This window comes from Malaya genurostris, chromosome 1 (assembly GCF_030247185.1).
Source record: "Malaya genurostris strain Urasoe2022 chromosome 1, Malgen_1.1, whole genome shotgun sequence".
NCBI classification, from domain to species: domain Eukaryota; kingdom Metazoa; phylum Arthropoda; class Insecta; order Diptera; family Culicidae; genus Malaya; species Malaya genurostris.
Window position 1 is genome coordinate 119,126,343 of NC_080570.1, and position 25,230 is coordinate 119,151,572.

General features: G+C 37.7%; 1 protein-coding gene across 6 annotated transcripts in view; it reads right to left on the reverse strand.

Moving 5' to 3' along the window:
• LOC131425598 (kinesin-like protein Klp10A) overlaps nucleotides 1-25,230 on the reverse strand; it is a 112,721-nt gene that overhangs the window by 48,796 nt on the left and 38,695 nt on the right. The window contains exons 1-3 of one of the 6 annotated variants that reach the window (XM_058587613.1): nucleotides 22,323-23,159; nucleotides 22,014-22,237; nucleotides 10,919-11,107 (exon numbers count right to left, since the gene is read on the reverse strand). In XM_058587613.1, coding sequence (XP_058443596.1) covers nucleotides 10,919-11,107; nucleotides 22,014-22,237; nucleotides 22,323-22,539 — 630 coding nt within the window. In that variant the 5' untranslated portion in view covers nucleotides 22,540-23,159. Of the gene's footprint in view, nucleotides 1-10,918; nucleotides 11,108-11,254; nucleotides 11,411-22,013; nucleotides 22,238-22,322; nucleotides 23,160-25,230 lie in introns of those variants that run through there. The other 5 variants (XM_058587614.1, XM_058587615.1, XM_058587616.1 and 2 more) reach the window with 5 other exon arrangements.

Sequence of the window (25,230 nt, forward strand, 5' to 3'; positions counted from 1 at the left end):
TGAAAAGGTTATGCTGGCTTATGCCCAAAAAAACTTTTATAGTTCTTATCCAAGATTCAAAGAAAATATTTTTCTAAAGAATTCTTTTGTAATATTTATGAAAGTACGACTTAAATGAAGGCATCATTACACCACTAGGTAGACTTGAACAGGTTATTCTAGATGAAGCCGGTCTTGAAATATTCAGACATGAAATTAAAAAATACTCAAGTTTTCGTTGAAAAAACTTATGAAATGTACAGAAATGGAGGATGAAATTGTACTAAAATGAAAGGGCACTCTGAATTGAAAATACATTGATATAAAAAGTTTAATACACTTTTAAGAATCAGATAACTGAAAAACTGGAATGATAAAAAACACATCCTATTGTTTTGCAATATTTCTATTTTAAGCTTTTGACAGCTATCTTACGTTTCGCTTGCGACTCATCAGTACCTTAACAGAGTATGTTGGACTGCTAATGCCACCTTGCGGATCAAGGAAAATCAAATGAAAATAATCATGTGAACTTCAACACATACCGGTCATTTAGAGTGAAGTATCAAAACTCGTAAATGATTACATTCAACGTGAATTTTATTAGTGAGTTTTTGAGAATGAGCAAGTAGTAAGTAAGCTAAAACTGTTGTAAGGTATTTCCAAACCTTCAAGATTTTGATTAAAAACAGCAAACTAATTTAAATGAACCATATTTTCTACCCTCTTTTTTTAGTGTCTTTGAAGCTCAAAAATAAAAAATTTCCTCATGAAAACCTTTCTCCTAGAAGTAGTCGTTCCCGAGATAGTTGACACTCGTTTGACATTGGCTCATGCCTATTTTGAAGTTTGTGTGAATCATTACATTATTTTGAGAACTGTTCCATTGCAAAAAAAATATGACAACAGTTACAACTAGCCATTCAAGTTCTAAAAATTATGCCATCATACGAGCCGAATGATCGTAAAAATGCCAAAATGTTCAAAATCATTTGTTTTCGATGTGAATAATCTTTGTTAACTGTGTGTTAGTGAACATGTGCAAAGAAACCGCAAAAAGTGGTGAAACAGTCATCGCTGCGCTCTTGGAACTGCGAAACTGGAGGAACGTATTGTATGTCATTAACGTGAGCTGTTACAACATGGAATTTATATCATTCCGAAACATCTTACGCGTAGTGACAAGACGCCAATTCAGCCCAGAACAGCGAGTGGCGCATCATGACCGTAGGAATGGTAACAAACGTTTCTTTAGACATTCTTAACGATACATTCCGTTGTTTACCGTTCCGGCAGTGCTGAAACTTTGGCTTGCTCGACCACCATATTGCTTGCCAAACCAAAACTTGTTTGGGGAACTTGGTCTTTATTTTCGTTCTAAAATCTTCCTCTACGCCTAAAGATTTTGTTTTTTTTTTCAATTCTGGTGATTCATGAAATCCGTTTCTGTTTCACTCCCACCCTTCCTGATTGTTGTCAAACGTGTACTGAAGGATTTAAAGTATACGATACGATACATGTTTGACAACAGTCAGGAAGACTGGGAGTAGAACAAAAACGGATCTCGGGAATCACCAGATTGCAGAAAAGACAACAATTTTAGTGTAGTAACTAAGTTCCCAGAAACTGGAACACAAGAGATGTCTCAAATGATTCGGAGCGTGTATAAAGTTTGCGGTCACATAGTGTAAATGTACGGCTTCAAGTGAGCGATGTAGTTTCCCATAACTCCGAGGTCGTTCAATGGCAAAGCAGGTCTACGAAACTTAAGAAAATGTGCAGGTTCGATTTATTTGGTGAATCATTCATTTTCTGAATCACATTAATTTGGGGGAAAGCTCACTTTCAGAAGAGTTTATGAATGAACAAAAATAGTCATTTTTTTAATTTCTAAAAATAACAGATTTTCATTTTTGTAACTTTCACAGTAGATGAAACGGCTCAACAAAGTTTCATAGTTTTGCTAAGCGTCTACGGAAGTTTTTGAAATTATACAGAAAAAAGGCAGAGCAAATAAATTAAACGTTACTCTGAGAAATTTTATTTTTCTTCACGATTTCCTGTTTGTAGGACATATTCCACCAATAAAATGTCTCACACTGTTATTTTAGAAAGATTTGAGATTGTGATTTTAAGGAACTTAGTCTAAAAAGTGCATTTGGCAGTCTCTTCTAACAGATTATTTTGAGATATATTCCAGATAATATTTGATCTCTTAATTTCCCACATCTGAGCCTGTCATGATTCATGATGTTTGCCATCAAACACCGTTAATCTTACGTTATTGTAAGATGACATTCAAGATTCAAGGGACAATCACCGAAGGTGACATCACTTTTCCACAAACTGAACCTAATTCCCTCGGTAAATATTGATTTTTCCCACACATTCCCGTAGCTTTAGAAGCGCAGGTTCAATTTATGCCGGGTAACCGGAGAACGGCCGGAGATCATGCGTAAGCAAATTTGCCACTTTAAAGTGATTAAACTAATTAAATTCGGCTCGAGCCGAACGGATCATCGGATCAGTTTTGTGTGTGCGTGTGTGCGCGGAGAAAAAAACAGCAAACACAAATTGGTGCCAGCTGTGTTCAACCGATCCAGTAATCTAGCAATTATCGACGATTATTTTCTTTCCGAACGGTTGCTGCGATCGATCGGTGAAGGCCACGGGGAACTCCCACTTCAACCACTTTGAATGAGGTTTCAGGGGTGCTGGATTACTGTAGCTGATGATCCACTGTAGATGCTATTTCAAAAAATTTGACATTCGAAACAAACGGAAAACGATTAGAGTCCGGATTTTCGAACGGGTCGCTAAATACGGAGCACGTGCGATAAATTTTTATATTTTCCCCATATCCGCGTCTGAATTGTGTTGTAAGTGTGTGTGCGTCTAATTTCACCTCCATCGCCATCGGCTTAAAACAGTCTACACTGGATCCAACTTGAAAGTCGGGCACACAGCCCACAAAGAGCAATTCAAACACAGCGAAAAAAAGCAAAGTTTACGTCCAATTTATTTCACTCATCTGCTACAAAACATGCCTAATAGCGAATGTTTTTCCCCCCTGCAGCGTTTTCCGAAACACACCTCGCTCGCAGTGTTTTCCTCTTCCCCCTTAACTCTTCTGTGGTCGGTTTTAAAAATTTAAACCGGCGCATTCGCTTCGATCGCGGAAGCTTTTGCGCTACTTATTATTTCATAAAACTTTCCCGCACGATTCACGGACCGACCATCCAAAAACAACAACTACATCAACAAAGAAGGTTTGAGGTTGATTATCAGGTTTAAGACGTGTTGAATAAAAAAATCACGCTTCTTCGCGGGGTTAGGAGGAATTGGGCTCAGCCGACCCTGACCCGCAGCTCGCAGCAGCAGAATAATTAGAGAAGCCGTAATGTTTTTGTTTAGTTCTCGTTTTTCTCGTTTTGTAAATGAGAGCAGTAGGGAATACGGGGCGTAGAAGCTTCAGACAAAATTTCTTCTCGAATATTTTAGACTGAAAGTTATCAACATATATAAATGACTAGAACATAGAACAAATTTTTTTTTGGTTTGATAAAATCTTTGCTTTCTAGTTACAAATAAAAAAAACAAACAAATCAACTGATTCGGATATTTATTATTTCAGGAAATTTGAACTTGGCAAAACATAAATGAAAAAAAAAACATATTTTTTAGCCATCGAATAGACCCTCTTTAAAATATGATCTTTACTTTGCATGATTGTATTTTTTCAATGCAAAAAACTGAGGTGGTTGTATGCTTGCTGGAGAACGAGCTTGACACAGAAACCTCCTTCAGTGGGCTTTCAAGGAAACAATGGACAATATTTTTGTTCAGATCACCATTAAAGACTACAACAGGGGGTCCGATGAGTAAACTTTTAAACCCTATTGCGACCGAGCCTGTACACTATTTTTCCTAAACCTGAATCCGTACCCATAAATTCGACCATCTTTACATACCAATTCTTAAACGCGAAAAATTGAAATCTTTGCCCGTACCCCATCCAAACACGAAAAAAAATTTTTTTTTGAGCCCAATCCCGAAATCAAAACTTCCGAAACCACGATTATCACAAAACAAAATTCAAAGTGTTTTGCAAGTACCGCTAGTTTCATAACTGCTATCCGATTCCTGTTGAACTGCTAAATTGAACTAGTAGGTCAATATAAACTGCCAATTCACAGATAAGTCGAGGGCGAAATGCGTAAAAGTAAAATATATACTAAATTCTTTTTTATGCGGTTTTATGTATTTTTTTTTAATTATTAAAGTTTTTTCAAATTATATTAAATTATTTAAAGTATATATATTTAATGTACAACTTATCTAAAAACTATCTTTCAATCATTTATTTATTTTACACCAATATAAAAAATATAAAGAAAATAATAAATGATTTTTCAAAAGTGTTAGACCCTAAGCCCTCCCCCCCCCCCCTAATTAGGATTTTATTTCATTTTATTCTTATATTTCAAATACCTCAACTTTTTTATTAAAACAATAATTTTCATACAAAATTTGTAGATTTGAACGGGTTCTTTTAAATATCATGGTATTGAGGAGCAGCTGCAGATTGTCAACCGACTTCAAAAAATGATTTTCTAAATGTAGTTTTTTTGGAAGGTTTTCATTATCCGGATTTTTAGGTGTAGGATAATCTCAGTTATAGAAATTGTTACGCGCCATGGCATACCCCTTTTGAAATCGCAGATAGAATATCAGATTTTTTTAAAATAACGGGGAACATTTTTCAGAAATGCCATCGCCGAAAAAGCGAAAACGCAGTTCGCTTTGAGTGAAATTCCAAAATTATCTCGTCGCTGGCTGTCTCGCAGGCTGACTGCGAAAAAACACGAACGCAAGCGCACTTCGGAAACGTGTTTGGCCCAGCTGATGTAAAAACGAGTGGGCTTTTGACGCCGATCATAAATTGTTGATCAAACTTTGGTCCATTAGTACAAGACAAGGAACAAAATGGATCCCCTACGAGTGTTTCGAAGCGACCGGCGGCCGGATGTCATGGAACACTTTCCGAGAAATACCTCGACAAAATAAAAACCACCAACATCGAGTATCGATGTGTCTCTCTCGGACTATGATCTGTTCCCAAGCTTCAAGAGTTGGTTCAATCAATCAAAAAATTAAGCTCGTGCGAGATCATCGCGGAGGAGGATTTGGCAGACCATCCGAAAAAAGTGGGTGGGTAAGTTTAATTCCATAACTGGATGACGTGAATGCGAACAAAACTTTATATTTCTGAATATCTAAAATCTTATAAATTGATATATTGTGTGAATTGTGCTTGGTTTATTTATTTTTTACTTCCAGAATTGTAACGGTGCTCCTATACTAAAGTACGACGAATTCACGACACACTTATTCTAAAGCACAAATAATAAGACCCAGTTTGTTCTGCTGCATTTGAATGGCTTGAGTGCCAATCCACAAAATGTTAACTACAGAACAAATATACGAACGCAAGCGCACTTTGGAAGCGTGTTTGGCCCAGGTAATGTTTAATCGAGTGAGCTTTGGCGTCGATTGACTATTTTTACCCACCAGAAAACAGATTGAATCTCCCACAAAGGACAAACTGGCACAAGTGTTTCGAAGTGAGCGAAGGTGTGGTTTTTCTTAGCTTGTCATGGTACATTTTAAGAAAAACCATCAAAATCGGGTATGAATGTGCATATTTGAAGCCGAGCTAGTCTAACGTAATGAAATTTAGAGCATTCATTCCAGAAGGGGTCAATATCGACCCTCAGTACGTGGATGTCATTTGGGAACCACTGCTTTAGACCAATTACTTCCCAACTACCTTATTAGCCTCCCTCGGACTGTGGTTTATTTCCAAACCTCGTCAATCAAAAATTCAGCTCGTGCGAGGAGATCATCGACACCGCAGAAGAGTATTAGGCAGACCTTCCGAAAAGTTAATACTATTCAAGCATTCTACCAGAGTTCTTTTGAACCGTTCGCAAACGGATTGCTCATCTCTTGTACCTAGCGAGAAAACTGATTGAAAAAGGCTAATGAAATGCATTCGTATAAGTAAAAATTTGCGACGCAATTACCACAAAGATGGCTTCAAGTCCCGTACTTCTTCGAATGCATTTCATCAACCTTTTCCAGACTGTCGTCTTTTACATCCACCCATCGATATTGAATCAATTTCATGTGTTTTGAGACTAAAAACAAATATCGTCCATTTTCCAGAACCGAAGTCGCTTTACCATGCATGGAAGTCGGGAAGCAATCGAAATTCCACGGTGGCTCAAAAAAAGCCTGACTTTTGATCGGAAAAGCAGATCCGAGAAAGAAAGTCGTCAGGTCAACGAGAACGATCAAAAATACGTGGCGTGCAAGACTTTTCGAATACCAACACCCGAGCTGGACTACGTACGTTTAAAGGTTCAGAAGTACCCAAATCAAGGCGAGAAACACAATACCGAGTGTGACAAAGGCCGGTCCCGATGGCTGTAAAACTAGACGTTAACCAGATTTCAGGAAACCTGTATGTATGGAGAAGTGTGATGTTTCCGAGATGTTTTCGGGATACAGAAGATGTCGAAGTTCGCCAAGAAGTTCTTAATTTGTCAAGCGATTTGTACTCAGGGGAAGTGAGATACACTTTTCGTTATCGCAAGCACCACGAATGGACAGGTGTACACTAAGATCTTTTTTTACGCGGGGTATACGTAACACGCAAAAAACGCTATTTCGGAAATCCACGTAACTTCGGAAATCTGCGAAAAAAATATACAATTTTTGTTGTTGTCAAATCCTGATACCAAGCCGTAACAAGTTTATAATAAAAAGCTGTTTTCGTAGCAAGTGCTGATGTAAGTCTGGTCTCGTTAGTAGTTAAAATATTAAAGTTTTCTAATAAGTATTAAAAATAGAAATAGTTTAAATAAGCTATGTTGATCGAGATGTCTTCAAAAATCCATGAAACATCGAGATCTGGTGTAATCTCGAATTTGAAAAGAATCGAAAGTTTGTCCGAAGTGTCCGTGAGTTGACTTGAAAATAATTTTCGGGATAACACCAGATCTTGACGTTTCATGCATTTCCAAGACAAAGCAATAAATTCGCATAAAAAACCGCGTAACTTCGGAACTCCGCGTAAAAATGACATGCAACTTCGGAATGCTCCTTTTCTGAAGCCTCACGACGCCTCGACAATCTTCTAGTTGAATTTGGCATCATGCCACCACTACACGAAGAAAAGTGCTAGAGTGCGAATAAGGCGAATGATGTCGATTTCGTGCCGAAAGATCTAAACCCTCCAAGCACTCCGGATAATGGAGCATTATGAAGGAGCATCTTCTAAATCAATCTAAAGTAGTAAAGTAAAGAATGTAGAAAAATCGAGAAAGCAGCAGTTAATATACAACAAAAAAAACTGTCGATTCTGAGGTGGTGCAGGATCTTATTGTCTAGGGGTTAAGGCCAAAATTCGCGCATTTGGATATAAAGGCGAAATTGTGTAAATGAATGATCCCAAAAAAACTTCAATTATTTCTTTCTACTCCCTGAAAATTTGGTTAAAACTCAAATTTTGAGAATAAATTTTGTGTGTGTGCGAATTTTAAACGGCACACACTTTCAGCAGTTCATGAGAAAACGAAATATAATCTTTCAGAAATTCGTAATGTTTTATAAGATTGTTCCCCACCCGCTTTCGGTGTGTGTGTTTGTATGTGCGTATGTGTGTAACGTTTTTTACACCAACTTTTCTCGGTGATGACTGGAACGATTATTACAAACTTAGATTCAAATAAAAGGTCTTGTCGTTGTCCCATACCAAATTCTAGAATATTATTATTCAGATCCGACTTTCCGTTTCGGAGTTATAGTATAAAAAAGTAAAAATAAGTGCACCAACTTTTCTCGGACATGGATGAACCGATTTACACAAATTTAGATCCAAATGTAAACTCTTGTAGTCCCATGCAAAATTCCTGAATTTTGTTTGGATCTGACTTTCGATTCCAGAGTTAAGGGGTAAAATGTGCAAAAAAAATAAAAATTTTTGTTCTAACATTTCTCAGAGATGACGTGACCTATTTCTATAAACTTAGATGCAAATGAATACTCTTACGGTCATTTACAAAACTTCTGAACATTATCTGAATCCGGCTTCCAGTTCCGGAATGATTAGTGATTAATGCAAAATTTAGAATTTCAAATTACTAAATCACTTTTCTCAGGGATGGCGTGAACGATTTTTACAAACCTAGATTCAAATGGCCCTTTGAAAAACTTCTGAATTTCATCTGGATCCAACTTCCGGCTCCGGAATTATAGGGTAAAGTGTGTTAAAAGCTTTAAACCATCACTTAAAGTAGCGAAACAAAAAACGTAAACCTAATCTCCAAACTGGCCATAAAACTACTCAATTTGATAGTCATTGTGGTAGACGTCCAAACAATCTGATTCTGGTTATGCTTTGAAGAATCGACAAAATTGTTTTTTTTTTTTTCAGAATACCACATTATTATATATTAATAAATGTATTATTGAATTAAAACCGGTATTTTCATATCTTTTTCTGGAGAGCACAGGCTTTTTTACACAACATATTCAACAATTTAAAAAACCGGTTCAGTGATTACCAAATTAAGAATTTTTTTAAAAAATCAAGTTCCCAAAAAATCGATTTTTGAACCACGGTAAAATAAAAATAGTCACCCTAATGACAAAATGAAAAAAAGAGCTACGGGTCCAATTTCGTTTTCTCGTGGAATCATTGCATTATTCTATTCTCAAATTTTGCGTCGTAACAATTTCTTCTGGAGTAAATTTTTTTCAAATTTCCAAAAAATTAGTTAAAGTGTCCCAAATGTGCAACAAAAGGCTTCTCAGCTTATTGATTTAAATTTTACTGGGTTCATAAATGTGAATTAAGCCCGATATTATTCACACAGATAACAGAAAGCTTTGGAAGAATTTGATGCAAGCATTTTCATATACCGCCTTAGAAAAGGATTATAAATATGTTTGTTCTACGAGGTAAACCGGTAAAGTTCAATGGATAAATTTTCAACTTGCATAAGGGGTGGCCTCCTATCGCAAGTAATGTTCACATCCATAAACAGGCATCGATCTCTTTTTGCATTTTATGTCAATTGATTATTAATCATACGGAAAGATTTGTTCTTATTGTATACGTTTTATAGAATCTCAATATTAGGCTTGAAGGAACGAAATAGTTGAAAAAAACGACACAATATGCTTTCAAATATGGCGCATTTAGTAATGAACAATGGACTTGATGAGAACCTGCAAATTTGAATCTATTTTTTTCCGTGTTTCTTGATGGATTGAAGAGTAAAACTGATTAAACATTTACGAACTATGAATGTAAATCGCTAAATCGAAAATAAAAATAGAAACGGAGCCGGTGAAGTTCAATGGAGATAAATTTTTAACTCGTATAAGGGGTGGCCTCCTATCGCAAGCAACGTTTACAGCCATAAACAGACATCGATCTCTTTTTGCATTTTTTTGTCAATGACCTACACGGAAAGATTTGTTATTATTGTATTCGTTTTATAGAACCTCGATTTTAGGCTTCAGAGAACGAAAGAATCGAAGAAAAACGAAACAATATGCTACAAAAAAATGGCGCATTTGGAAATGGATAATGGATTTGAGGAGAACCTGCAAATTTGAAACTATTTCTTTTTTTTCATGTTTCTTGATGGATTGAAGAGTAAAACTGATTAAACATTAACGAACTATGAATGTTAAGCACTCAAACGAAACAAAATAGGTTGGTACCGAATTTTTCCGATCAGAAACCATTTATCACTTCAACAAATTGGAAGCAGAATCCCGAGAAGTTAAGAGTAACCAGATACATTTCAGTAGTTTTAAATGCATCTGATCACCACCTTACCTTAGCCGACGGCATCGTTCGGTCTTACTTACGGTGTGGTCAAATAAATACCGTTACATGATAACCGACTTTTTGTTTACCCAAAATAAAATAATTGAACACGATCATGCTGTATGGTTCGAACAGGACGGTGTCACATGCCGTACTTCACGATAAACCATGCACCAATTAAGAAATGAGTTCAGGATCATCGGTAAATCGTTCGATAGGGCTCAGTCAATTTTCCAAAACATCGATGAACATGAACTTAGCGAAACACCTATAGCCGATGATAACACCAATAGGTGTATAATTTGTTGCTTATTAGAAATGAACAATGGATTTGATGAGAACCTGCAAATTTGAAACTATTTCTTTTTTTTCGTGTTTCTGATAGATTGAAGAATAAAACTGATCAATGGATAAATTTTTAACCTGTATAAGGGGTTGCCTCCTATCGCAAGTAACGTTTACAGCCATAAGCAGGCATCGATTTCCATTTGCATTTTTTGTCAATGACTTACACGGAAAGATTTTTTTATTATTATATTCGTTTTATAGAACCTCAATTCGATAGTCTTGAGACCACTGGAGGGAACGAAAGAATAGGAACAAAACGAAACAATATGCTACAAAAAAGGAACATTTAAAAATGAACAATTGATTTGGTGAGAACCTGAAAATTTGAATAGATTAGAACCTGCAAATTCGATAGTACAGATTCCATTGAAGAATTTACAACAATATAAATATTCATTCATTTTGAAGAATAAGTGTGAATTATAAAAAAAAATTTACAACATCCAAAGGTGCATAAAAAAACATCTACGTGCCGAACAGCAGTGCAAATCCCGAAGCCAAAATAACCTCTAAAACTAAATTAACATCCAAACCAAAAGAACAGAACCGAAACTCGGAAGTAACCAGAACTGAATTGAACCGCAGAAAAAAACTTTTTCACACCCTTCAACAGAAGCAAACAGAAGAACAACAGAAGAAAAGATGAAGTATTCCAAATTAAAAAAAAACAACTAGTAGACAAACCGCCTTGGAGGCCGCATTCGTGGACCGGCTGATCGGCATGGTTCCACCGCCGAGTCCCGGTCCAGTCCCACTGGTTCCATTTGTGCCATTATTAGTATTGTTGTTGTTGTTGCTGCTATTCAGCAGAGCCGGATCATCTTGATCATCCAGGAAACCATCGTCTTCGGCCGATGATTGGGAGGATTCCTGCTGAATGAATGAATTGGGCGAAGTCCGGAGCCAGGTCGCAATCCGGTGGCGGGAAAAGAATCGTTATTAGAGAGAGAGGAAGAGTGGGTTAGTAAGTTTTGTGCGTTTTTTTTTCGGGGGGTTATTTGTGCGGATAACGAAGAACACCTTATCACTGGAATCGTCGCTGATTCTGCGTTGCCACCGCCGGGGACGATTGTTGTTTCGGAAGTCGTTGAAATCGATCTCAAAAAATATTGGGAACATGCTTCATCCGTTCCGACACTTTTCTATTTGTTTCAGACTAAACCGGAAAACAAAACTTTTCAATTCACTAATTTTCGTTAATTGAAATCGGAAGAACCGAAGCGATTCACTACTCGAGAAGGTTACCCTCGGATCGGAGGTGCCCACACAAACTAATAACAGTTTCTTCACGCCACTATGACAGTACTGACAGTGGCAGCAGCCGTACCGTACCGGAAGATCGCCCAGATTATTGTGAACGAATAATTCGTTTACGGCCAAATATGGATTTTTGCGAGACGCGAAATAAACAAACTTCGGTCGTTTCCATGGTGGAACGCCGCGCCCCGTAGAATAGGACATCCCCATTATTCAACCCACCCGGTCCGTATTGAGTGCGAATGAACCCCCCCCCCCCCCATCCTTCCGCTCGCTCACGGTGGGTTCACACAATCTGCACAATTCAATGAACCTCGAACCGAATGATGACCCATTATCTCCCGTCGTTCATAAATCAGTATTGTACTGATGCCAGGAAGGGACCCACCGTCCGTGAGAAGGTCAGTCTTTCTTCGTCGTTCGCACCCTTTTCGGTCAGTCTTTGTGTTCGTCGTAAATCATTCGTCGTAAATACAGCAATGCAACAAACGGATGCAAGCAACGCATAATTTTGCAATTGCGCTAAAGTTCATGACCAGCTGTGACAAGGTCGTGCGAACACACTGCCGAATCGGTTGAATTTGTCAAGAACGATGCCAAAAATTTCTCAACTTTACCACAACTTTTATTTTATTCGAAACATCTCAGCAGGAAGTGTTCAATGAAATGTCAGAACAGATCAAAACTAAACACAGCCGAACAAATTGAAATTCACTATCGAGACTCCTATTTCGTTGAAAAATTGTTTCTCGTTAAACTGTTCTCAGTGATAAGACTCAGTTTAGGTTCAATAGCTCCATGCACCTTTGTTTGGGGTGCATTATAAGGATCACAATGGAGAAACATACCGTATACCGTTACATGATAACCGAGTTTTTGTTTAACCAAAATATAATAATTGAACACGACCATCTTGTGTGCTTCGCACAGGACGGTGTCACATGCCGTACTGTTCGATAAACCATGTACCAATGAAAAAATGAGTTAAATCATCAGTAAATCGTTCGATAGGGCTCAGTCAATTTATTTATTTATTTATTTATTCATTTAGGAGCAAGGGAAAAGTCCGCTGGAGCTGAGATTTTTGTTCTCCTTTTCCAGCAGGCATAAAACCTTCTCGTCTTTTGTATCAACAGATAATATTTGTCCGAATGATACATAACGAAATCTTAAATTACCCTTATTTAAACTACAAAGCTAACTAACAACAATTGATATCGTCTAATTATCTTAATAAAAGCTTAAGATTAAACAAAACGAATGAACTTGCGCTGGACAGTTTCAATGCACAGCTTATCAGTTTGGTAATATGGTGCCCAAACAACAATAGAATACTCCAGTGTAGAGCGAACTAGAGCGTAATATAACGATTTCAGGCAGTGTATGTTATTGACATTTCTTGGTATGCGAAATATGAAACTTAGCATCTTGAATGCTTTAAAGAGGGTATATTCTATGTGATCTTTGAAACTAAGTTTTGAATCCAATAACACTCCTAGATCCTTGATTGATGTCTCCCGTTTTAGTGCAGCTTGCGAAATAGTGTAATCATACGTGATCGTTGTTTGTTTACGAGGGAAGGAGATAACGAAGCATTTAAAGGTGTTCAGTACCATTCTGGTGACGTTGCACCAAATTGGAAAATACATCCAACTGTGGCTGCAAGAAATTTGAGTCTTTCAGATCTTTGATGAGATGAAACAGCTTGAAATCGTCGGCAAATGATAGCTTCATACATTGCAATGAGAAATTCAGATCATTTAGATATAGCAGAAATATGAATGGTCCTAGATGGCTTCCCTGAGGAACGCCAGAACTCACGATGAATGATGGAGTAACGCAGTCGCCAATTTTCACGGTCATACTACGACCAGTCAGATTTGGTTCAATCCAATTGCGAAAAGGGGCGCTAAATTCAAGCCTGTCGAGCTTTGCAATTGCAATTTGATGGTTAATCTTGTCGAATGCAGCAGTGAAATCTGTATAGATGGCATCAACTTGATGTTGCGCTTGCATAGATCGAATGATATATGACGTATATAAAACAAGATTTGTAGTATTTTGAGTATCAGATATGTAACTGGAACAGTTGTGAGTTATGAAGTCCAGGATTATTATTTCAAATAGTTTTGAAACTGAGAATAATGCGACAATTCCTCAATAGTTTGAAATAAGGGATGAACAGTTTTGTCAAAGGTACAAGATGACTTCTGCAGCATATCTTCAACACTAATGACGAAATACCATCCGGGCCGGAACATAATGATGATTTCAGTTCACCAAATTTTTCAAAACATCGATGAAGCTGTACTTGACGAAACACTTATCGCCGATTTTAACACAAATAGGTGAAAAATTTGTTGTTTATTAGTAACGGTAGTTTTGGATTTGTTGTACATTTTTTTTTCAAATTCAAGTACTTTACAAAGTTCATATGAAGTTAACGAAGCACCTCTTCTAAATAAGCTTTTAGTGAATGATTTGTTGCTAATTAGTTACGGTGCTGTTGAATTTGTTGCTCATTTTCTTCATATGAACTTAGCACAGTACTAAAAAAATGAGGAACAAACTCACAACCACCGTAATTATATAGTAACAAACTATCCACTGAAGTTCGATTTGTTTTCAAGCTTACTTAGGAGGGTTACTTCGTTAACTTCATAAGACCTAAGCGAATTACTAAAAAAAAAACGTGATTAATCCACCTAGCAGTGAGATGATACCTTTTTTATCAATACGCATGTGTTTTTGCATGGATATTCTTAGGTGTTTTAGTTCTCATGACATTATTTTAATTATCGTCGTTTAAAACGGCAAATTGAGATTTTAATCACTCATTACCCTGTAATGCCGAAACTGCAAAACATATCGAATTTCAATCTTAGCGTGTGACAATCGATTGAACATTCCATGAGATGTCTAAGTAAGCTCCACTTTAGAGTTTTTCGTCATTATTAATGGTACTTCTAGAGCCGGTATTCAGGAATTAGCATAGCCCAAAATGATTCGAATGGCCATAAATTATTACGCCAAACAATTTACATGAAATTTATAAACTCATCATCTGTAATTCCAGATTCGGATAAAATTCATCAATTTTGTATGGGACCTTAAGTCCTGTAATATTTGTTTTTTAACAGTAGAAAAAATGGTGTTTCATGTTGCTCCCAAGCATTGCTTTTTCATACAGCGCTCAAAATTCCTTCTACTGGAATAAGGCTTACACAAAAGATATCTCCGTTAAAAATGGACGGATTTTAACAATCTATGGCTTGTTGGATAGGTATTCCCGAGCGAAATCTAAGTCTGGAAACATATTCTGTTTTCAAGGTCAAATGTGACAGATACTGTCAAAAAACTGAAAATTTTGACATAAAACTTCGTATAACTCAAAAAGTAAACATCCGATCTCAAAACCATTCAATAGCGTTCTGGGTGACGGGGAGACCTTTCATTTGCGACTAGTTTGATCAAAATCGGTCCAGCCATCTCTGAGATCTCGACCTCTTAGTTGACAACACACATACAGACACACACACACATACACACACACACACACACAGACATTTGCTCAGTTCATCGAGCTGAATCGATTGGTATATGACATTCGGCCCTCCGGGCCTCGGAAAATTTTTCGAAAGTTTGAGCGAATTCTATACCTATTTTTTATATATATAAAAAAAGGTAAAACGAACAAGCACTTGAAAAAATATGAATAAAAATTATATAACAAATCCGAAACCACCGTAACTAATCAACAAAAAACTATCTACTGGGTTTCGATTCGTTTTCAAACTCATTTGGGAGAGATACTCCGTTACTTCACATGATATTGACGAAGTACTTGGAAAGAATCAAGCAACAAATTCAAAACCATCGTAACTAATTAGCAACTAATAAGCAACAATCTTGTCATTGGATTTCGATTTAGTTTGAAGCTTATCTAGTACTAGTAAAATTTAAAAAAAAAGCAGCAAATTCAAAGCCACCGTAACCAATTAATAACAAATTGTTTACCTATTTGCATTACCATCGGGGATAGGCGCCTCGGAAAGTTCTGTGCTCCATCCGAAATCGTGTGTTTTGATCACGTGGGGCAGTGATAACAAACTCACAAACACAACAGCAACAAACAATCTACTAGGTTTCGATTTGTTTTCAATCTTAGTTAGAAGAACAAGGTTTCGTTAACTTCATATGAACTTAGCGAAGTGCTTGAAAAAATTGAGTAACAAGTTCAAAACTAGCGTAACTAATAAGCAACTAAATAGCAACAAACTATCCACTGAGTTTCGGTTTGCTTTCAAGCTTATTCAGGGGAGGTACTCCGTTAACTTCACTTAAAATTAACGAATCACTCGATAAGAATTCAACAACACATTCAAAACCACCGTAACTAATTAGCAACTAATAAGCAACAAACTTGCCATTGAGTTTCGATTTAGTTTCAAGCTTATTTAGAAGGAGTAATTCGTTAACTTCATATGAACTTAGCGAAGTACTTGAAAAATTTAAGAAAAATTGTGCAGCAAACATGAAACCACCGTAACTAATTAGTAACAAATCATCATTGGCGATAGGTGCCTCCCCAGGCTCTGTGTACCATTCAACATAGTGTGATTTGATCACGTCGGGCAGTGACAACAAACTCACAACCATAACAGCAACAAACAATATACTAAATTTCGATTTGTTTTCAAGCTTAGTTAGAAGAACATGGCTTCGTTAAATTCATATGAACTAACTAGCAAAAAACTATTCATTGAGTTTCGATTTATTTTCAAGCTTACTTAGGAGAGATACTTCGTTAATTTCACATGATATTAACGAAGTACTTGAAAACAATTAAGCAACAAATTCAAAACCACCGCAACTAATTAGCAACTAATAAGCAACAAATTGGCCATTGGGTTTCGATTTAGTTTTAAGCTTATTTAGAAGAAGTATTTCGTTAACTTCATATGAACTTAGCGAAGTACTTGAAAAATTTAAGAAAAATTGAGCGGCAAATTTAAAATAACCGTAACCAATTAATAACAAACTGTTCACCTATTTGCATTTCCATCGGTGCTACGTGCCTCGCTAAGTTCTGTGTTCCAACCAACATCGTGTGATTTGACCACGTGAGGCAGTGATAACAAACTCACAACAGCAACAAACATTGTATTGGGTTTCGATTTGTTTTCATTCTTAATTAGAAGTTAGGGCTCCGTTAATTTCATATGAACTTAGCGAAGTGCTAGACAAATTCAAAACTACCGTAACTAATAAGCAACTAATTTGCAACAAATTATACATTGAATTTCGATTTGTTTGCAAGCTTAATTTGGAGAGGTGCTTCGTTAACTTCATATGAACTTAGCGAAGTACTCGAAAAAAAAGAGCAACAAATTCAAAACCACCGTAACTAATTGGCAACTTTTAAGCAACAAACTATTCATTAGGTTTCGATTTGTGTTCAAACTTTTTTAGAAGGAGTTTTCGTTAACTTCATATGAACTTAGCGAAGTACTTAAAAAAATCAGCAACAATTTCAATACCAATGTTACTAATTTGTAACAAATTGTTCACCTATTTGCATTATCATCGGTGATAGGTGCCTCGCTAAGTTCTGTGTTCAATGTTATGTAGAGCTATCTACAGTCTACACTGGGTTTCCAAAGTGGGCGATATTGATCCGCTGGGGTCGATATCCTTTTTTGCGGGGGTCGACGTGAACGAAAACTGACTATGGGGGTCGACGAGGTCTAGAAATCGACCCCCTATTGTTTGATATAAGTTGTTATTTGAAATATTTACGCTAAAGAAGTTGTGTTTATTTGACCATCTGCAGACATTGGTAAGTATTTTTCATCAATATCAAAAAAGCAAGAAATTGAATTTTCAAAGAAATTTGTTGATGGGGGTCTCAGGCCTAAGTAAATTTTAGTAAAGGGTCACACTGGTCAACAGGATGGAATGGAAGTTATCTTGTTCGAATCTCTCTTGTAGGTAAACTGAGTCTTATAAATAAACTGATTGATGTTTTCAGTATTCGACAAATGCGAAATTCTTTGAGATTCAATTTTCTAAAATTGATTTAATTAGTATGGATCAATTAGTTAATACTTATGACACATGCTTGCGTTTCTCAGACACGGGTGACATTTTCGAGAAAGAAAGTAAATTATTGGTTCAGTCATTCTACCAGAAATAACAAACATTTCAGTGTTTTTGGTCCTTATTTACAAACACGATAAAGCCTGCAATGGAGAAAATTATCGCCTGTGGACGGGTATAGCGTGATGGGTAAGTCGATGCCTTTCACGCAGCCCACCTGGGTTCGATTCCCAACCCCGCCATAGAGTCAGAATGTTTTTCTGGCGCAAAGAGGCAAATGACCTTAGATTCAAAACCTCTACAATCGAAACAAAAAAAATCTCGTCCAATGACTTGATGTCGCGATGTGGTATAAATGACGTAAACGATAAAATTCACTTTTTTTTCTCTCCACTCATTTTGTTTGGCGAAGGCGGAACCGATTTCAGCGTACCTAAAGGCTTATTTGAAAGCAGCAAGGCTGTGGCTCAAAGATCACATGACTGTCACTTCTAGTTCCAAAGATATAGGGGATAAATCGATTTATTTTTCTTTCCACTCAATTTTCTCCGAAATATCTGAACTGATTCCAACAAACTTAGGTCCGTTTGGAAGTTATTTTTGGATTTTTCGAAGGTCAAGAAGGTCAAATGGCTGTCTCGAAGATATAAAGATATAAGTGACGCAACCGACAAAACGATTTCTTTTCTTTCTGACCGATTTTAACTAGCTCGTTGAAAGCTACTCTTGGGATGTGAATCTAAGGACAAATGGCTCGCTCGCTTTAGGAGATATAATGGTAGAAGAAACGTAACTGACAAGACACTTTTTTTTCTCTCATCACTCAATTTTCTCTGAGATGACTGAACCGTGTTCAGCAAGCTTTGTCTCTTTCGAAAGTAACTTGTGGGTTCAAAAATCAAATAGCTGTCACTTCTGTTCCGGAGATATAATAGTATGGGTGACGTATCCGAAAAATACACTTTAACACTTTTACACGATCGATTTAGATACAAGTTACTCTTGTATTGTGAATCAAACTCGAAGGTAGAATGGCTTATCACTTCTGATTCTGTAGATATAATGATATAAGTGACGTAACCGACAAAACGCCCTTTTGTCTCTCAGCCTTATTTTTTCGGAGATGACTGAACAGATTTCAATGAACTCAATCGAAGATCAAATGGCAGACACTTCCGAGTTTTGGGACATAATTGTATAAGTGACGTAAACGATTATTTTTTTTTTGTTGCTCAACACATTTTTTCAGAATGACACCTATGATCAAGTTCAAATGTTTTATTGCTGATATTTTTTGGCTTGGTAAATGTTGTCGAATAAATGACGTAAGCGCGGAGGCACGCTTTTGTGAACTGTCCGAATCAATTTAAATGAACTTGTGTACTAAATCAGTCGAAATTTGTGCCAGAAATTATTCTAATGAAAAAAAACTGTTTTAATCCACCTAGTAGTGTAATGATGCCTTTCTCATATCTCACATATTCTCATATATAAACGTATGGTATTCTTCAAAATAATTTTCTTAGATTCTTGGAAAACAAAAAGGTTTGTTCATAAACTAGTATAACCTGCAGAGTGAAAAAGTACTCAGGTCGGTTAGGCCATCTCTGAGGAAACGAAAAGAGGTACTTTCGAAACCGGAATCTGGGAACCGGTATAATCGAAGTTGGTGCGAGAAAAGTGACTTCAATTCTTGAGTCTATGGCTACAATCTTCGGTCATTCATAAAAAACCCAAGAACAATTATAACAATAAATTATTGTTGGGCGTCTACTGACAATGACTACCGATTGGAATAGGTTTGAGGCAAGAAATAATTTTACTTTTTATTTCCGGTGCTTCCGGAATCAGAAAACGAGAGAAGATTAAATTTGGAAGTTTTGTATGAGACCATAAGACTTTTCATTTGAATCAAAGTTTGTTGAAATCGGTCACGCCATTTTTGAGAAAAGTAAAGAAGTAGGTTGAGATAAGAATTTTTCCACTAGTCACACTGTAATTCCGGAACCGGAAGTCTTATTCGAATAAAATTCAGGAACTTTGTGTGGGGTTACAAGACCGTTCATTTAAATCTAAGTTCATGAAAATCGGTTCAGCCATCTTCGAGAAAAGTGCAAAAAAATGTTGCATACATACATACACATACACACACAAACATTTTGCGTACTTGACGAACTGAGTCAAATGGTATATGACGGTTTTCACAGTGATTGCATAACCTTTCTATATGAGAAAGGCAAAAATGTATTATTGACACTGTTTGAACAAAAAGAGTAAGGCATTATCACACCACCAGGGGGATTAGGAAGTTTTTTTTTTCGATAAGTTGTGCTCTATAGGCCCGGATGGAGAAATAATTTCAACAATTTTCAGTTGAAAATGATTATAAAGAATGCATATGCAAAATTTAACCCGAATCAAAAATTACAGAATAAATTTAAGAAAAAAATCGTGATTTCTGGAGGAACCGTTCTGCAGCATAAATATATTAATGATGTGTACCCCAGTAAGAGCATAAAGGGTAAAACCGAGGTTAAATAATATTGTAAATAATTATTGTTTATCTGAATAGGATCTTTTTTTACAATTCACATGATGTTGAAAGTTTTTATAATCCATTTAACGAACACATTGCACCGAGGCGGGGCTGAGCAATCAAAAGAAGGGGCTTAGAGTGCATCTGTATGAAAGTGAATATGATATTATTTTTCTATTGCATAACCAAAGTACACCGAAACCTCCATTTACGAACTAAATGGGGGTTCGTGAAAAAAGTTTACGTTATCAGGGACTTACTTCGTAAAAAAGTTTTGTGTAATGAATGATTCCACAACGAATGTGAAAAGTGGGTGCAAGAAAATCATGTATGGGGTCGTTTCAAAATCCAAGATGGCGACTTCCGGTTTGATGATATTGCTTAAAAAATCCTTACAATATGGGTATTTTCGGAACGGGTTTTATGAGCAGATGTCAGAAAATGATGTTTGAGGTAGTTCTGAATTCCATGATGGTGACTTCCGGTTTAATGATATACCTTCAAACACTTACAATATGAATATTTTCGGAACGGGTTTGATGAGCAGATGTCAGAAAACGATGTTTGAGGTGGTTCTGAATTACACGTTTGCGACTTCCGATTTATTTATATTCCTTAAGAACCCTTACAGTATGGGTATTTTTGGAACGGATTCGATTTCAAGAAACATAAAAAAACCGGAAGTCGCCATCATGGTTTCCAGAACCATCGCAAACATCGTTTTCCGACATCTACTCATCAAATCCGTTCCAAAAATACCCCTATTGTAAGGGTTCTTGAGGAATATCAATAAATTGGAAGTCGCCATCTTGGATTTCTAGAATACCTCAAATATCATTTTCTAGAATGTACTCATCAAACCCGTTCCAAAAATATCCATATTGTAGTAGTTTCCTTGGAATATAAATGAGCTGGAATTTATTTTCATTGTATGCAAAAACCTCTTTTTACGAAGTAGGTTCGTGAAAAAAGTTTACGTTATTTAGGATTTGGTTCGTAAAAAAAGTTTACGTTGTTCGGGATTTGGTTCGATAAAAGAGGTAACGTAAAAAAAAAAGTGTTCGTAAACGGAGGTTTGGGTGTACATAAAAACTGCCGATAAATTTTGAGATTTAGGTGAAAAACATAACTTTTTAAACCTAAAGAAAAGTAAATTCAATTTATTTTTTAAACTTCAATCGAACCTACCGTGCTAGTTCGGTTCGGGGTGGCTATCATTCATTCGCTGTTAATTTGTTTCCTTGGCTACCGCGAAAAAAAAACACGACGCCTTCAATCATTTGGAAACGCGATTTGTCCCGAGAAAAAACAACCGACGGGGTGCCAAATTTCTCTTTTCAAATCACTCCCGTTCATTTCAGACCCACAAACAAAAAACGACAACCACGGGCCCCTCTGGGGATTCATCGTTCGTATGTTGCATGTAAGTAAGACACAGTGCATCTGCCCATTCTTGGATCGAGGCTGATTTAAACGTTCCACTTCCGAACTTTATTGTTAGTAATCTTTTTTTCCGGTGATTATCGTGAGTGTCGCCACCCCGCGACCAAGAGAGCAACGGCATCGAATCCGTCACGCTCGGGTGAAGATCAGAAGCGATTGGTTGTTCGATTATCACAAAAAAAAAATTATTGTCGTCAGTTGCACAGTCGCATCGTCATCGATTTGTTGTCTGTCTACCGTTGGATATTTCGCGAACACCCGAGAGGATCTGACCTGACCTAAATCCGAACTTGTTGTTAGCTCGATATTTTCATTGTTCGAAAACAGAAAAGTTACAACCTCACTACGACGACGACGAGAACGAGCCTTGTCGGTCGGAAAGGATGAAGCACGTTTCCTTGTTCGGAGGATATGAACGAACGGACAATGGAAGTGTGTACTCACCCGAGCAAGGTTGGCCGGTGCCGGCGTGATGTGATCCTTTTTGAGCTGTGGCACTAGCGTCGCATCGCTGTTTCCGGTGTCGGCCATCAGTTCCGGTTTGTTCAGTTCCAGCAGCATATCCAGCTCCACTTCCTTGCCCTTGGTTTCGCCACGCTCGTACCACTCGACGGTGACCGAGCGTGACGCCTCGTGGATCCGGGATACCATCGCGGAATGTACGCGACCTGCAAGTAAATTGGGAGAAAAGATAAAAAAAATCAATCACATCTGTAACTAGTTGGGGGCAAGAGAAAGGGGGTAGTAGATTACACTGGGAAATAACACGCTGACAGCGACACTTTCTAGTTTTGTCATCACATTTCTTCGATTTTGCTAACGTCGATGATTTGGAACTGGCGTCGATACTGAAACTACTGCAGTGACCTGGGTTGGGTTGTTCTCCCGAAGACGAAGATTGTTTATCGGTGCCCTTGGATTTGGTGCCGCCGCCAAATAGCGACGTCAACCGTTTCTTAAGCCACAGCATCTTAAGCCTTCACGAGTTCTTTAGTCTTTTACATACACAGAAACACAAAAATTTAGTTAAAAACAGCGGCTCGCGACAGCCGACCACCACCAGCAATTTATTTGTCCAGAACTGACAGCACTGTCCGACGCGTTCGAAAGCAAAGCAACAGCAAAACAAAAAGAACTCAACACACTCGGAACGGTTGTCATCGGGACCAACCGAGGAACTGAACACCCGATCGGCTGGGCTGGCTGGACCATCGACCGACGGAACGGAACACCGGATCGGATCGAAGAGGGAGAACTGCACACACAACAAACAGCTCTTCGGTCGAAAACGGGTGAAAAACTGAGTCAATATCACATTTCGCTTCACCGCGAAAGCCTGCTGCTACTGGGATCCGTTTCGGTTGACTTGAGTCGCCTGATACTTGCGGTTGTTGTTGTTGTTGTCGTTGTTTAGCTGTTGCTGGTCTCGACGACGACGACGACGAGACTTGACACGGAGAGTCACATGTTTTTCTCACAAACGGTTTTGTTCCTCCAGGTGGTGGCCGGTTTTTTTGATTCACCCTAATAAGTAGTGGGGAGGTCAGGTGCCGTCACTCTGCCAGGCTGGCAGACAAACAAACTGAACTGAAAGAAAGAGCCGTACGCTGCTGCCATTACTGGAAAAAATACACGTGAATCGAGTTTAACAGCAGAAGCAGCAGCCGCGACTCGGTTGGAGTAGGGAGAAATGAACGTGAACGATAAACTGAACTTCGAAGAGCGAACGATTGCAGCGCACGAGGGGTGATCTAATTGTTTGATTGTTTGTTCTTTTTACGGATAATCGGAACTGTTACCAATTAATGAGGATGTTTGGATTTTTTAGATTCACTATTTATTCGCCGAAATGGCGTGTATTTACACAGATCTCATATACATCCAATTTAAAATTTCAAGTATATCTTGTCGCTGTGTTAGTGTCTTTTCTGTGCACATGAGCTACTGCACAGGTTCCAGAAGAAAAGAAATTACTCAGTTCAGCTCCGAGATTTGTTGTTCTCTCTGGCACGTTTGGTTCTGTGAGAACTTGTATGCAATGTTGCAAATATTCTTCGAATATGCCAGTCTCGAACAACGTTGAACTATTCACTGCTCGAAAGAGAGAAGGGTGCAAAAGGAATAAGCAATAATCGTAGAGAACCCGAATATACTAATCCATTCTTCGCTGCTGGTATACACCGTGCATGTTCGTTTTATACATTCGTTTGTCATTCGTTCATTTATTTTATTCTTCGAATTGGTTCGAATAGCGTCACGGCGAAGATCGTTGGTTTCCATTCTTCGCGAAGCATTTTTCATCTAATAAATTCATCATATCTCGTTCGATAGCAGTAATGGGAGAATGCTGGAATATGGTTCATCACATACACATAAGACTATGGTAATAGTGCGGGGGGAAACATCTTAATTTGCATGTTTCAAAGACAGCACGAACGATCATCGCGAATTAGGTTTGGCGATGATCGCTGTATGAATATTCGTTCGATATTCGCGTTAAGTCATTCGGGGGTATGTCCAATGCGAATAACAACTGCAAGGAATAGATATTCGTGCAAGTAACGAAGCAGCGTCGGCTTCGTTCGCGCCCGAATATACGGACAAGTCCGAATACCAGAACGATTATCGAACAAAGGCGAAGGAAAGCGAGCGATGATCATAGACATTCGTTGTATTTTTGATATTCGAGCAACATTGCTTGTATGCACATCTTCAGGAAAGGCAACAGTGGCTTATGCTAATGGCAGATAAAAACAAAATGCTGTCTGAGTTGTAACGTCGAAGCGGTTTTATTGATGTAGTTATGTTTTATTAATGTAGTTATTGTTCGCGGAGAGAACCGAATTCTTCTATTATATCTTGTATTTTGTAACGTATCTTGTATTTTCATATTTTTGCATTTTATTGTCTTCGTGTTTTTGAATTTTTGTATTTTTTTAATTCCCTGTTTCGTATGTTGTAATTTGTATTGTATACTTTATGTTTGGTATTCTATACTGCGTTTCGAATTTTGCATTTTGTATTTTGATTTTCGCATTTTGTATATTGTTTCTTTTTTGTATTTTATATTATGTATTTTATATTGTGTATTTTGCATTTTGCCTTTTTCATTTTGCATTTTGCATTTGCATTTTGCATTTTGAATTTTGCATTTTGCATTTTGAAAGATCGGGTAACCAACCCCGGTGGGACCTTGGTCGTATGCTGACAGGGAAGGTAGGGCTTGCCTTCTCTTTACAGAGAGCAAGTCTACCCGAGAGTCTGTTCCCCATGTTGGGGCGGCTCGAAACAGCGTCTGTTCTCCATGTTAGGAGCGGCTGATTACCGTCCTTGTGTCAGTGTGGGACTCTAAACAGTGCTGACACGATGGCCCTCCGGCGAGACAGGAGGTTGGTGCAGACCTAACAAGCCGCCCGGAAAACACTTGTTACGAATAATCAGAATATAAATACGACTCGGCATAATCGGCAAAGACCTACGCGACGAAATAAGGACGACGATTGAAAGCTTGGCACATGGAACTGCAAATCGCTTGGCTTCCCAGGATACGACCGAATGCTGCATGATGAGCTTCAAATCCGCGGCTTCGATGTCGTAGCACTGCAGGAACTTTGTTGGACGGGACAGAAGATCTGGAAAAGTGGGTATCGAACGGCTACCT